The sequence below is a fragment of the Rhopalosiphum maidis genome, chromosome 1, assembly GCF_003676215.2.
Source record: "Rhopalosiphum maidis isolate BTI-1 chromosome 1, ASM367621v3, whole genome shotgun sequence".
Lineage (NCBI taxonomy): Eukaryota > Metazoa > Arthropoda > Insecta > Hemiptera > Aphididae > Rhopalosiphum > Rhopalosiphum maidis.
In genome coordinates, this window is record NC_040877.1 from 92,182,348 (window position 1) to 92,197,156 (window position 14,809).

Below are 14,809 nucleotides of genomic sequence, written 5' to 3' on the forward strand. Positions count from 1 at the left end.
AAGTGTACTGACTTATGTAAAAGTAAAAAAATCTAACTTATTATAAAACATACAAACAAAACTTTGTAAACGTACGTTTAAAATACACAAAATATCATAAAGAAGATAGTATATTATATATTATATAAATATATATATATAAAAAAAAAAATAAACAATAAAAATAAATTGAACAGACTTATCACAACGGTACTAAAATTATATTCTCACATAGTCAATAAAAGTTTTTATTTATACCTTTTGTTTAATTTAATTCAAAAATGTTGGTACCGTCCTTATTTTCTTTTAAGGAGTTTAAAGCTTACTGGTTTGACTGATAATTTAAAAAATAAATTTAGTTTAATAAGAGAAACATAAATTTTAGTTCAATAACTTTTATATAAGAATAAAGTTGATTTAATTATTGTTATTGTCATTATATTATTATATTTAATAACAATAATAATATAACTTTTTTTTTGAGAACATACATGCACAATTTTCAATACAATCAAAGGTACTGGAACTTACCAAGTTTTTATTTATAATAAGAAAAATTCTTAAATTATAAAGGATCAATGTAATCAAGAGTACCATACAAAATTTATTTGCAAAGTTTTTGTTGGTTAAATTAAATATTATAATAATAAATATTAGACATATTTAATCTAATGTGTCAAATTAATAATTATCATCTTAAAGTTAATAAAAACTTAAGCTATATTATCATAAATATAATATTACAAAAAGGAATATTTTGAGGGTTGTTTTTGAAAATAATGAACATGCATTTTTGAATTTCAGACTTAAAAAGACAACGAATTGACAATATTTATTCTTGTATTTTTTTTGTGCATGTGTATGTGCATATGTTATGTTCCACAGACAGTTTATTCCAAAGTCACTCTAGACATCATAATACCGCCTCGTTTACATAGCCAGGCACTAAATAAAACAAAATTGTATAAATTTAAAGATATTGTAAAATTATAACAATATTATAATATAGTTCCATACCCAACACCAGCTCCCAACAGTATGGATAAAATATTGGTCAGGAACAAAGTGTACAAAACTTCTTTGGAAAAGAGACCATCTTTGCCAACCTTGGCATTGCGCATACTGTATGTCTTCTTCTTGGGATGAATGAATTTCCAGTTTCTATAAAAGGAAAATAAACAGTTATTAAAATAAGATAATTTTAACCATAAATAAAAAGTAAAATTCTTAAATGGTAATTAGATGCAAAGAGTTATATTAAAAATAGTAGTGATTGAATACATCAATATATGATCTATCAAACTTATTTGGTAACATATATAATTTACTTATATTTATTATAAACAATAGTTTTCACAATGCCTGCCAGCTGGTAAGAAAATCACTTGTCTATTAAAATGACTAATGTTTTTAAAATATTAATTGATAATCTATCTATTTATCAATTGATACATAGAAACACAAATGAAACAATGTTTGTCTATTAATCAATTAATATCTGTTAATAACAATTAATAATCTTTAATTGCATTAATAACTAATAGTTCAAGCAAAAATTAATAAAAAAATCAATAAATGTGTAATTCATGTACTGTAATTTTATTTTTAGATCTTATGTTGAAACAACTGGTTATATAAACATATAATATTATAAATACTTAGATTACTTTGATAAAAATTAAAATTTTAGCATATAAAACAAATACTCAATATTTTAAACTATTTAGCTTTATTTGTTATTACTTTAACCTAGCAATGAGCAAAATAAAACTCCTACTTCTCCCACTTAAACAAAATATACATTGCCACAAATAAACTTTAAATAATTACAAAAAATTATTAACATTTTATATTTTTTTAACCTATATTTCATATATATTTATTATATATAATTACTTGGGAGGTGCCTGGTCTGGTCGGCTACTCCAATCCCATATCCAATCAGTACTCTTATCCAAGTTGTACAATTCTCCACCCTGTTAAAGAAATTAAAAAGATTATTATACATTTTATAACCAATTACAATATTTGATTAAAACTAAAACCATTTAGATTTTTTCTTTAGTAATTGTTTTACGGTGCAGTTTATACAATATGTTCAAGTTAATCATTGATAGAGGTACCATTTTGGGTTAATATCTATAAACTTGAACAATTACTATCCATCTAAAAGAATGTAGATAACCTATTGACTTATGAAATAGATTTCAAATGATCATAAACTGAAAGTTATATTCTAAAAACCACTTAAAACGTATTGTGTTTGTCATACATGGCAACTTATAAAAAAAAAATATGTTTTCTTTTTATCATCTGAATCAGCAGTAATTGTGGATTATTTAATTAACACACATTATTTAAATCTAAGAGTAAATCATTTAGCATTACAAATAAACAAAACAATTTAAAATAATTATTTTTTAAACATGTTTTTTTCTTCCACTAAAATGTATAACAAGAGTGAATTGTGCAGTTTTTTAATAGTTCTTATTATATTTAACTTTTAGTCACAGTGTATTTCGATATTATTAACTACAATTCATATTTTATAAGCAAATTTGGAAAACTGTTATTTCTTTGTGTGTACACACAAAAAAAAGACAGTTACTTAATATTAATAATTAGGACCGAATTAGGTAAATGAATACTTATAGGAAAAATAAATTAATGTGATATTGATTTAATTTTTAAGTATTTTATAAGTTTTTTTGACAATACTTACTTTGTTTGAATAATTTATGTACACTCCCCTGAGATCGTCTTCCAATTCGTTGTTTGGACTGTTTGGTGGTGATTTTGGACTGAAAATAAGAACAAAACGATTTGGTTAGAATTAAACGATAAATAATCTACTGAAACGAATTTATACATATATTACGAGCTGCTATTATTACCTGCCCTTTATGGACGATTCTTTGGATAAGACTCTAGACGAAGAGTTGCTCTCTCTTTGAGCCTCTTTCAGCAGTCTCAAGTATTCTTCGCCGGACGATATGAACGGCACTGGAGTGACACGGTCGGCGCTCTGGAAAGATATCGGTGACGCACAGCTAGTGATATCAACCCAAGATTCTAAAAATACAACAAATTCATTAGTTACCTATAAATTATTTTTGGAATTCTTAATCATAATCGAGATCAAATTCATAATGTATACTATAATACAAGAGTCAAGAGTAAAAATCTTTTAAAATGTTATACGTTTGACAATAAGAAGTTTTGGTATATCCATTATCTCCACTAAATTCAGATAAAAATTAAACTCAATAAATTAAACCCATCCATTACGATTATCGAAAAATGAAATTCCTATATAATTTGGATAAACGTTTGTTTTCTTACTACTTGGGTAAAAAGAACACATAAAAACATAATATGTGACCTCCTTTTGCACCGTATGCCAATAATTTTTCATAAAACGTTATGTAAATGTATTTTTGAATTATAAAATTATTTTAAAGTAAAAATTAGTATAGTAATTACTTCAAATCATGTAAATAAAATATTTTCAAAAACAGGGGTGAAAAAACACCTTATATGGCAATGGAATACTATATAGATACGACACCGTAGGTATATCATTACCTGGTTTGATATTATGTCGTCATCTGTAAGAACGTAAGACTATACACTGGTGTCGTGGTAAAATTGTGTAATGGGATATATTATGATAATCTTAACGAAATATGTTTATCTTGTGTTTGGTGACCGACTGCCGTATATGGCCCGTCCCAGAGTAACACGATAACTCCAGTAGATTGGAAGAAATGCAACATAATATATATATATATATATATATATATAGTTATTGCAAACGCAACGCACCTACAACTACCATACCTACGTACAAGCGGCAACAATAGCGAATAAAAATATAAAATTGCATGCCTACATTAATATCCACCTTTATCGTATTTATTATATTTATCTTATTGTTCGGTTGTTATTATTATGATTATTCTATATTAGCTATTAGGTGCTTATCGGTTATCGCATAAAAAAAGGTAGTCGCGATAACCGATAAGTATCTTAAATCATTACAGTGGTTATTATTTTTGAAGAGTATCTTGTATATTATAACTTAAAAAAAAATTGTATAACAGAACACTATTTTTAAGCTAACAATTTGGCTAAATAGTATTATAAAAAATACATTTGTTTTTCAAAACATAAACACAATTCAATTTATAAAATCTTGTGAATATTGACTTGCAGATCTATTGAATAGTAAATATATAATTTCAGTATCATAAAAATATTGTAATCATGCAAATTATATTACTCCAGGTTAGGTTGTGTGGAATTAAAAACGGTGTTACTTGCAATAAATTTATTTTGACGTCAAATGATTGTATGTCATCGTCTATAACATTTAAATCATTTAAATAAAAATGTAGGCACGGGCAACAATTTATTAATGACTAATAAAAAGGTATATTATAGAGCATTTTGATAAATATTTAGGGCAGTGGCGCAGGAACTATTTTTCATGAGAGGGGGGGGAGCAAAACATAAAAACCTAATGACAATTATAATACATATCTATATTTGTGATTAATAACAGAAATCCTTTTCTTGATATTTTATTCTTTTAATGTTGATATATAGGTAATATATAATAATATAAAAATTATTCAATTATATGAATGTATTGATATTATTATAGTATAATATAAATATAAATATATAAATAAATATGATAAATTAAATATAAAAGAAATATATTTACTATGTACATGAAGTTCTATTCAAAAGTAACAATATATAAATAAATGAAATAAAAAAAAAAATGTATCTGCTTATTACCTTAATAATATTATTACGCACATTCAGAAAGATGAGACCAATTTTGAATAAGTAAACGTATAAATTAAACGTATTACGTAATAATTTACGATTGTATACCGTTTAATTTTAATGTAGTATGGGGGGGGGCAATAGTATACTTTTGCCCCTTTAGTTTATATCTGAGGGGTCAATTGCCCGCTCTGCCCCCCTTCTCCGACGCCACTGATTCAGGGGCAATAAAAAATCGTTTCAACTCTTTATTTAAAAATTATCCTATAACTAAATATGATAGCAGTACATACTATATATAATATAAAATATGTATAATACACATTAAACGCAAAATAAAAAACCTATAAACAGACTCAGAAAAAACAAAACAATTTTATACGAACTTGTCCTTGCTTCACAACAACAACAAAATGTTCACGACGAAAAAAAATAGAAATCAATTGGAGCGTAAAAAATAAACAGCAAAACCAACACGCAATGACCTAACCATCACATACAATCATAACAGCCAGCCACACATGTGACATGTATAACATAATGTCATAATATATATATACTTATAACCATATATCATATCGTGATGATCGTCACACCACATAACAACAAGTGTCATTGTCGTTGTTGTAAGAGTATGACGAACAGGGCGGAACGACGGCTGTATCGAATTTAGCAAAATCCACAGGGCGTTAACGTCTCCTATCACGAGACAGACCGTCGTCATGATATGAAGAATAAAAACGTTCTGAGGCACAAGTTGCTTGTTACACACGATATGTGTTTATAATAGTTACACGCTGTATATATTAAACACGTAATATAATATTATACGGTTCTTAAACAGACCACTATTTGGCATCGTCGTCGACAACAAATATTGCGTTGCGCGCGTATACGCACGCAGCCAGAGGTCAACTGCCACGGTATATACCGGTATCTGTATATACCTGCTATATCAAGCGTATATGTAGTAGTGACGGTTAATAACAACAACGCCGAAAACAGACTGTTTACGACTTTATAAAAAAAACTAGAAGGTAAAGGGGTGATACTAGTAAAAGTATTACGTTGTAGTACGATAGTTAATAAAAATATAATAGCTACTTAGGTTAACTTAGGTTAGATAGTATTATTTTCTTAATTCGAGAAATAGAATGAATTTTTGCCAAACATTTTTTATTATGTATAAAAAATATACATTTACTTTTAATAATCAAAACTTAAAAATATCAAAATACCGATTGATATACAGTAAAACTCCGATTATCCGGACTAATTAATGTGAAGGGTGATCCGGATAAGTAAATATCCGGATAATTGGTATATGACATATTAAAAATTATATAATTATATAATTGTATGAATATATTGTATGTATGTATTTATTATTAATATGTATGTACTATAATTTAAAATTTGTAACAATAAACAAATAATTTTATTATAATATTTAACTGAAAAAGAATAAGCTATAAATACAATAACATATTTTAAAAGAAATTTTTAAGCCATTAAATCTTTTTTCTCGTCCGGTTGATAGGCGTTCGGATAATCTACTGTATATATATATATTGTTACAAAAAATAACTAATACCAATTCAGAAACAATAATCGTTATTTTCATTTAAATATTCATTCTTGACAAAATTCAAACTTTAAGTGCTTGTAAAGAGTGACATATCGATATTTTTTACTGTAAATTTAACTTTTGGGAAATCTTGAATTCAATTTTTAAGCTTTATTTAAATAGATAAACGAAAGTAAAAAAGACGAACATTTCATGTCTATTAATAGTTTAAAAACTTCATTATATGGTGAAAATTTCAAGTCTGTAATATAGTTAGTGATAAGTTTTTCAGGTCATTAAGAAAAATACTGAAAAGATTTAATTAATTGATTTTCAAAATATCAACATAATAGAGATTCTTTACAGAAATCACCATTCATACATTTTGAAGGTTGAGTCATATTTTCTACTCCAAAATGTGACAACAGATACAAAAATTAAAATACGTTCACATATTACTGTAAAAAAGCACCATATTATCGTTGACGTTCACCACGAAGATACGATAAAATAATATACTAAAGTATTATAAATACAGTGATGATACAAGTATACACATAAGTTTATTTATCGCACGATCCTTGAACGTAACGATCTATACTTTCGTAATATTATGTATCGTGAAAACAAGATCGGGCCAGCAGCTGCACGTCCAACGGTCGATACATAAACAAAAACGAAAGATGTAATAATATTATATGAGCAGCAAACTTATTGTAGTAAACGTAATAATATAAAAATCGAAAACAACTGCAAGACTATACCAATATTGCAATATTGACTATATTATTAAATTGGTATACACAAAAACACATTCGCATGTTATGATGTTTCTTTTCGTGTCAACCGTTCTTTCGGTTAACACCAAAAATAAAGTGAGTACCTATACAATCTGCAATTGTAGAATGTGTTCAGTTCAACAGTTTGCATAAACGTTAACCAATAGGTTAGTCGAAGATTCGTTAGCATTTTTCAAGTATTTTAGCAATTAATATATAATATACGATATTTTTAAACGCATTTATCGTTGTTCAAAACAATACCAAATAATAAAGTTTTAGATTTGGAAAAATATAGCACGAAATTTGCAGTTTTCAATTTTAATTCAACTCTGATGGTAGATTGAATTTTAACTATAATAGTATAATATAGTTTACAAGACAATATTGACTATCGAAGTTTATACGAGCGTAGTATTCTTATTATGATATCGATTTAAGAATTTTCGTAATGCGTATACAACCGCGGTATTATATAACACTAAAATTAGGTTTGGTCAACATTACTATATACAGGATACCCTGTATATTGCAGTAATTGTGGTAAATCTGTAGTATTACACTAAACAATAAAAAGTGCGCAAGACAGACGCTTTGATGGTTTGTACATACAGTATAATAAATTATGCATAATATTATATTAATATGAAAACCCGCAAACGACTGCCAACCGAATAATATATGACAGTATCCGGGCTCGCCTAACTTTTTAATCCGACACGCCTAATACTTTTTATCACCCTACCCACGCTTTTCGAAATTTTTATTTATATAATATATATATACTTATATACATGTTTTGTCTTGTCAAAATTCATTGATAATTATTGATTATAATATAATATATTTGGATATCATGGCTTTTTAGGGGTTATACAATATTATTGTATATTTACTTTTAATACTAAACGAAGTTGAATTGTTCATATAATGGATAGAAGTATAGTTAATTATTTTTACTATACAACAGAAATTATTAAAATTATATTTATTAAAAATTATAATTACATTTTAGACGATAACTATATAGATACATTTAAATTTATATACTTAGTTAAAATGTAATTTTTATTTTAACAGCAAAATTATAACTATATCTCATATTATGTACAGTTAAATCTACTATTTACTAGTAATTAATTAAAAGTCGATTTAACTCTTCAATACAACTTTTAGGAGCGGCTGCGTAACTATCTAGAGTGTTAGAATCCATTGCCAAGTATACTCAACAAATTACGTGATACTTCCTTTTTTATTAATAATTAATAAGTACAGATTTTATACAAACATTTTTTATACGTGTACATTCAATTTCTCTTAAAATGTATAAATTATGTTATTTTTTATAAATAATTCATATGTTACATATTAATATATTATATAATTTAGCATAACTCGTATATTATAATTTATAAATATATAACAACTAAAAAGTCATGAAAAAAAACATACATTTATCTATCTGCACAGCACCCGCGCAGAAATTAATTTAAATTTGGAGCCCTGCTTACTAACTAGAACTATTCAAATGTAGCTAGTGTAATGATATACATTATAATTGTATATACAAAATAAAAGTATTACGATCGCGTACGCGTTAAAATATATAATCTCGCGAGCTTATTATTTATTAGTGACTATATAATATTATTATGATCTGCAGAATACACCACATGCAAAATTAGTTCTTATATAGGCTAAGCTAGCGGTTCCCAAATTTTTTTCCGCTGTGCCTTTTTTTGGACTCAATTTAGCTACGGTGCTCTGTTGTGAATAACACGAAAGACAGAACAAAAAAATACTCATTGATAACCAAATTTACGAAGACCACGGTGCCTTTAGAAAGTACTAGCGGTGCCCCTAGGGCACCGCGGTGCACAGTTTGGGAACCGTTGGGCTAAGCGAAAGTATATTTTATCTATGAAAACAGCTATCGTAAACGTGCAAAATATAATTACACACACACAAATTTTGTTTTTTTGTTCGTCCGTTTGAAACTAATGCTACACTGCAGATTATAGCCACGTTGCCAATTCGATTTCGTTGCGTGCACACTTTTGCATTGCTTTATCATATAAATATAGGTATTAAAGTCGTTCGATATTTATAATATATAGCTATAGTAATATATATTAGGCCTGTTACTTATCTTATAGATAAAAAAAATGCCACGAGAGCGACATACAGAGCGGGACAGGCAATGTGTCTACAGCTGTATACTTGTATATTATTATCGCTGCAATCGCGATGAATTTTTGTTATATTCCTGAACTATATATTATTACTATTATTACTATTTTTCAGCAGTGTGTTTTGTTAAAATTAAAAATTGCTAGGGTTGCTTCTTTATCACGAGTAATTTAAACGAGGTTATACAAATAATATAAAAAGTATTAAATTAATTATTGTACTTCCTATATTATAATATCAATCTTAGTTATGATATAATATTATATCGTAATATAATAATAAATAATATAGGTAATAATATAGTCTTATCGTTGATTTGATATATTATTATTTTCACGTCGTTTTTTAAAACACTATTGATAAATGTTAGTTTAGAATTATTATATATAAGAACTCATAAATTTCTTTCCATCACGTAATTATATTAAAAATAAACTACAACAGTAAAGTACTTTAAGATGAAGTAAAATGAACGTTTTTCTTTTGTTTTTGCGAATATTTGAAAAAATAAAGAGCCTTTCTTTTCCGAACAATAATCGTCATAATATTATACTGGCAGACAAAGTAGAAGAAAACGTTTGTTGCGCACACTCAGTCAAATCGCCCTGTATAATTGGCATCGGTAGTTAGAAACGTTTTTAGACGCACACGTGCCAAACGCATCGTTATTAAAAACAATCGCACGGGTTCATATGAACCGAAATAAACGTTATTTCATGACGCGGATGAAATAGTCATCTTATAGGTGTTCCGTCTAACTTCTTTCTAAAGGATGCGCTCTCTCAAACATAAATTTGCATCATTATAATGATATTTTATATTATTATTTAGCATAATATAATCAGTTTCCCGAATTTTGAAATACATGCCTATGCTGAAGAATTATTTATTTTCCCAATCGAAAGTCTAATAGTGCGATATATTATATGCATATTTAATAAACACTCGTACTTGTAAAGCGCAAACAAATGAAAACACAATACACTGTGCATTGACCAATAATAATCGTTGAAAATTCAAGGTTTTAAAGAGAAAAAAACCACAATAGTTTGAAGACAACAACAACACAACAAGGTCTTCGACATAATGACAAGTAAAGCACACTAAGAGATACGAACGATAATTTTTTTTAAGAAGCAAGCATACTATTTAAAAAATATATATAATACATATTATATACTTGATAACAGTTGAAGAATTACTCACACTGTAAATATTCAATTAGATTGAGACGCATTTTGATCAAAACATATTTATACAATTATCGTATTGAATACTTATTACTTTATTAGTTACTGCTTTTGCATTATATATTAAATGTTGAGTACTCGAAAGAAGTCGAACGATACATTTTAACAAACATTATAATAATTATTATTAATTTTATACCTCACTCTTATAATATGTAATATTTAAATATTATGTTCAATTTATAACAAACACGCTTTTCTTCTTTTTTTTTATTTATAGTATAACATTTAATATTTAATACAGAATTATTGTTATTTATATAAAAATAATACTATTAACAATATCTACACTCTATTAGTATCTCTAAAACAATAAAAATATCTAATTAAAATTTCAGTCGTACACTTTTAAGCAACGATATTTAATGCATACCATATGTATTATACTATAAAAATTAACACTAAACAGCTATGAATAATATTAATATTTATAATATTATATAACAGTAATCAGTACATACAAAATACAACTACCCGAAAACTTGTGTGGTTGCATTGTAAATAAATAAACGCATGTATTGTTAATTACAACAGTATTATTCGCTATACTTATCTCGGAACTCAAATAAATAATTTTATTATGTAAATGGTTAATTATTACAAAATGTGTCCTTGGGATATATTCATTAAGTATTCAATAAACACACAATGATAAATATTCAAATTCACCAAAAACCACCTGATGTCTCATTCCGCACGGCGAACGTGATATCAATGAATTTCGTTATGCGAAGTTAAGTTATAACTGTTATAAGTTTTATTATTCAAATAAATTAATATGAAAATTGAGTACCAATACAAAGATAATTTTTTTTTTTTAACACTATAGTTTTAATTATAACATTCAACCAAAACATTTATAAATCATGGGCGTTTCAAAAGTGTATTGCATAAATATTTACATCGTATTAATTACTATAATTTCCTAAATAAAAACATTTTATGATACAAAAAATTATTAATTTATTCTATATTAAGTATTTATTTTTAGAGTAATGGCTTATTTTTCTTATATTCACGTTTTTTTATATGAGTAAAATCGTAAAATTATGTTTCCTTTTACAATTAATAAATTTAAAAAAACAATACCAGTCCCTGAAACGGTATTGTTTTTAACAATTGGGCACCAAAGTAATATAATACAATATATATATACTCACATTCTCACAACTACAAATTATAAGCCATCAACACCGAATGTACAAAAACAATAGTATAATATTCGTATGTATAATTATTATACATATAAGTATACATAAATATTTATTTGTTCGCCTATAATACTAGAAACGCAAATCAATAATTATGGCAAAAACTGCTCGAACGAATCTGCTATGAATATTTTGTAAATTATTATAATTTAACAATACAATATAAGGAAATAATAACAAAAACATGACGACTGTGATGTTTAGTTTTTGAAAATCGAAATTCATAACAAAATTACCTACAATAAATTATAATCGGATGAAGTCCGCGGGGGATGAGTGTTCAAGTTGATTCTGTCCCACCACGTTTACATCACATTTTCAAATTAAAACGCTCCTATAGAATGGCAATGATGAATATATTATTATTATTATATTATGCGTTGTATTATGTTATTCGCCGTGGAGGGTGCTTTCACCTGAAGAGCGATTATTGTGCCTCGGCGCGCGGCGGGGTTCTACGTGACCGATCTCACGAGACAAACATTATGGTATTATGTATTTATTTATTGTAGTATAATATCGTTGTGTGTGTGTTTGTACCAGGTCTTTAACGACAGAAATATAGTTTGACAGAAACATTGGAAACACATAAGTTGAAATATTATAATTTATAATAAACCAGAGAAACTACGTGGATTAAGGGAAAATCTTGTAAATATACGCAAGCACTTATTGAATGTTAGAATTTAATACACGACAGAAACCTTCTTGCTCTGCAAAATTACGATAACAAAAAAAAAATATGCTAACACAGTATTGTGGTTTCCAGAATACAGTTGTTCCTGGACAGTTTCTCGATACGGTAGCACTGCAGATAACATCAGTCCCAAAAAATCGCTTTGGAGGTGAAGTCTTTTATCACTGTAGAATAATTTTCCGATACCTGACAAATGGACGGTATTTAATATTTTATTTTTGCAAAGTCGATCGAATACAGCGATCAGACGGCTGCAGATGGTAGTATACTACTGAAATCGTTTACGATTAAAATCCCAGACTATACATAGTACATATACTTACATTATTTATTCGGAACACAAATAATAGACCAAATGTTTACCAGAACAGTTTAAGAATACTGCATGTCTGTAGGTATGATACATTTTAGTCTTTAGACAACTGTGCCTTTTATCAATTGATGAACAAACAAAGCTCACATTATACGAACATTTTTGACTCGAAATACGCGTTTGGTAACTTTTTACCGTAGAGGCGTAGCACATTTTTTATATTGAGTAAAATATTAATATTTCATAATATATTGCTGTTTAGTGTTAAACATGTTATTCTTCAAATCGTTTATGGTGCATCTATTTAATATAAAATACATTTTTTTTAATTGTAAAAATATCGTAGGTAAAACTGGTTTACTGGGTGCGATCTATGACGTTGATAGGATTTCTTTTTAGGAGAAAATTGTGACATTCTGTAGCAACGATGAATAATTATTTAATACTTTACAACAGGGATTCTCAAATTTTATAAACACTGTACCCCTTTATATCAATAAATTTTTTTGGGTACCCATTCTTAGTTACTAAAATAAAATATATATGAAAAAATTTAAAGACTTACATATATGTTAGCCAGACTTGTACCGTTAAAAAATTTTGAGTACCTCCAAGAGGTACGCGTACCACAGTTAGAGAAACACTGTTTTACAACATCAACTTTGTATGAAAATATTAGAAAACGTTATAGTACTTATAATCTAGCACCTCTGTAAAATATAAATAAATGTCTTAGTACAAGACAAAAATATCATTGTAAACACTTTACTGCAGTGTAAGCATACAAATGAGCGATTAAAAACGGGTCAACAAGATATGAATAATCTATATTTCAGTTATTACTTATTTTTATGATTAAATATTTATGAATATTAAATTCATTAAGTATAAAATATAAAAGTACAAGTACAAATATTAACTACTAAACAGATATATTTTAAACTGTTCACAGTTCTTATATACTTGATTACATATAACAATGAAATAAAAAAAAGATCTATAAATATAAAATAATTTTGAAACACGCAAATAAGTCGGTGTCATCTGAAAAAATAGCAATTTAAATTAAGTAAATAACAGCAAATCGATGTTATTCTTCACAAATCTAGGCCAGTTATACAAATTTATGGTAATATGATATGAACTAATAAAAAACTGAACACGATACATACTTACATAATTAATGATTATCATCTCAGTATAAAGTAGCATATCATAATGCTTTTATATATTGAAATACACTTCGGCACTTAGAAATATTAATAAAGCATTTCCAGTGTCTTAGAAGAAATACCAAACTAGGTATATATAACAGGAAACTAGGTTGAAGTTATATAAAAGTCAATAGGTTAATGTTTTTTTATAAATTCTTCTGAAGCATAAATAATTATAGAAACAAATAGGTAGTAATTTTATGATTACCAAAGTACACAATATATATAATAATATTACGTTGTGTATTTATAGTGTCACTTTTTATTTATTTTGAAACAAGATTAAATTTTAAAAACACTATGATTACTTATTACATTCATAAATTAATAAAATAGTTTTATCCTGTAAATACAGTGATTACAGTGATAGAGTATAAGACGCCATACTGTCCAATTCAACGTTGTTTTAAACTTTTCGTTGTTAAACAATAATTAATTTGATGAGTTTAAGTCAAAATAATTTTACAATACATAACTATTTATAAATAGTTAGGTTCTAGAACAGATAAAAACATAAAAATAACTGTAGTATGATAATTTTAAGACTTTCATAAATTACAAATATATTTTCGTTTTAAAACATCTATTTTACTTATCTAATTATTTTCATCAGATTAAAAAATTAAGCTTACTTAATTACTAAAATATGAGTGTAGTGAGTTTTTTTTTAAGATAATATATAATAAAAATAACTACTAAATTAATAATATTACTGTTTAGTTTAAAAGTGTCTAATTTTTAGTTTTCTAAAAATTTATATGAAATCAAAATGTTTATCTAGTAGGGAAATAATTCAAGTGTTGATAACCTGA

General features: G+C 26.4%; 1 protein-coding gene across 1 annotated transcript in view; it reads right to left on the bottom strand.

Annotated features, from left to right (window-relative positions):
- Window positions 1–831: 831 nt before the first annotated feature.
- Window positions 832–14,809, bottom strand: part of LOC113549112 — a 21,688-nt gene continuing 7,710 nt past the window's right edge. Inside the window, exons 2-6 of the mRNA XM_028188697.1 lie at window positions 2,874–3,051; window positions 2,702–2,780; window positions 1,876–1,955; window positions 997–1,140; window positions 832–924 (exon numbers count right to left, since the gene is read on the bottom strand). Of these exons, the coding sequence (XP_028044498.1) occupies window positions 870–924; window positions 997–1,140; window positions 1,876–1,955; window positions 2,702–2,780; window positions 2,874–3,051 (536 nt within the window). The 3' untranslated portion in view covers window positions 832–869. The remainder of the gene's footprint in view (window positions 925–996; window positions 1,141–1,875; window positions 1,956–2,701; window positions 2,781–2,873; window positions 3,052–14,809) is intronic.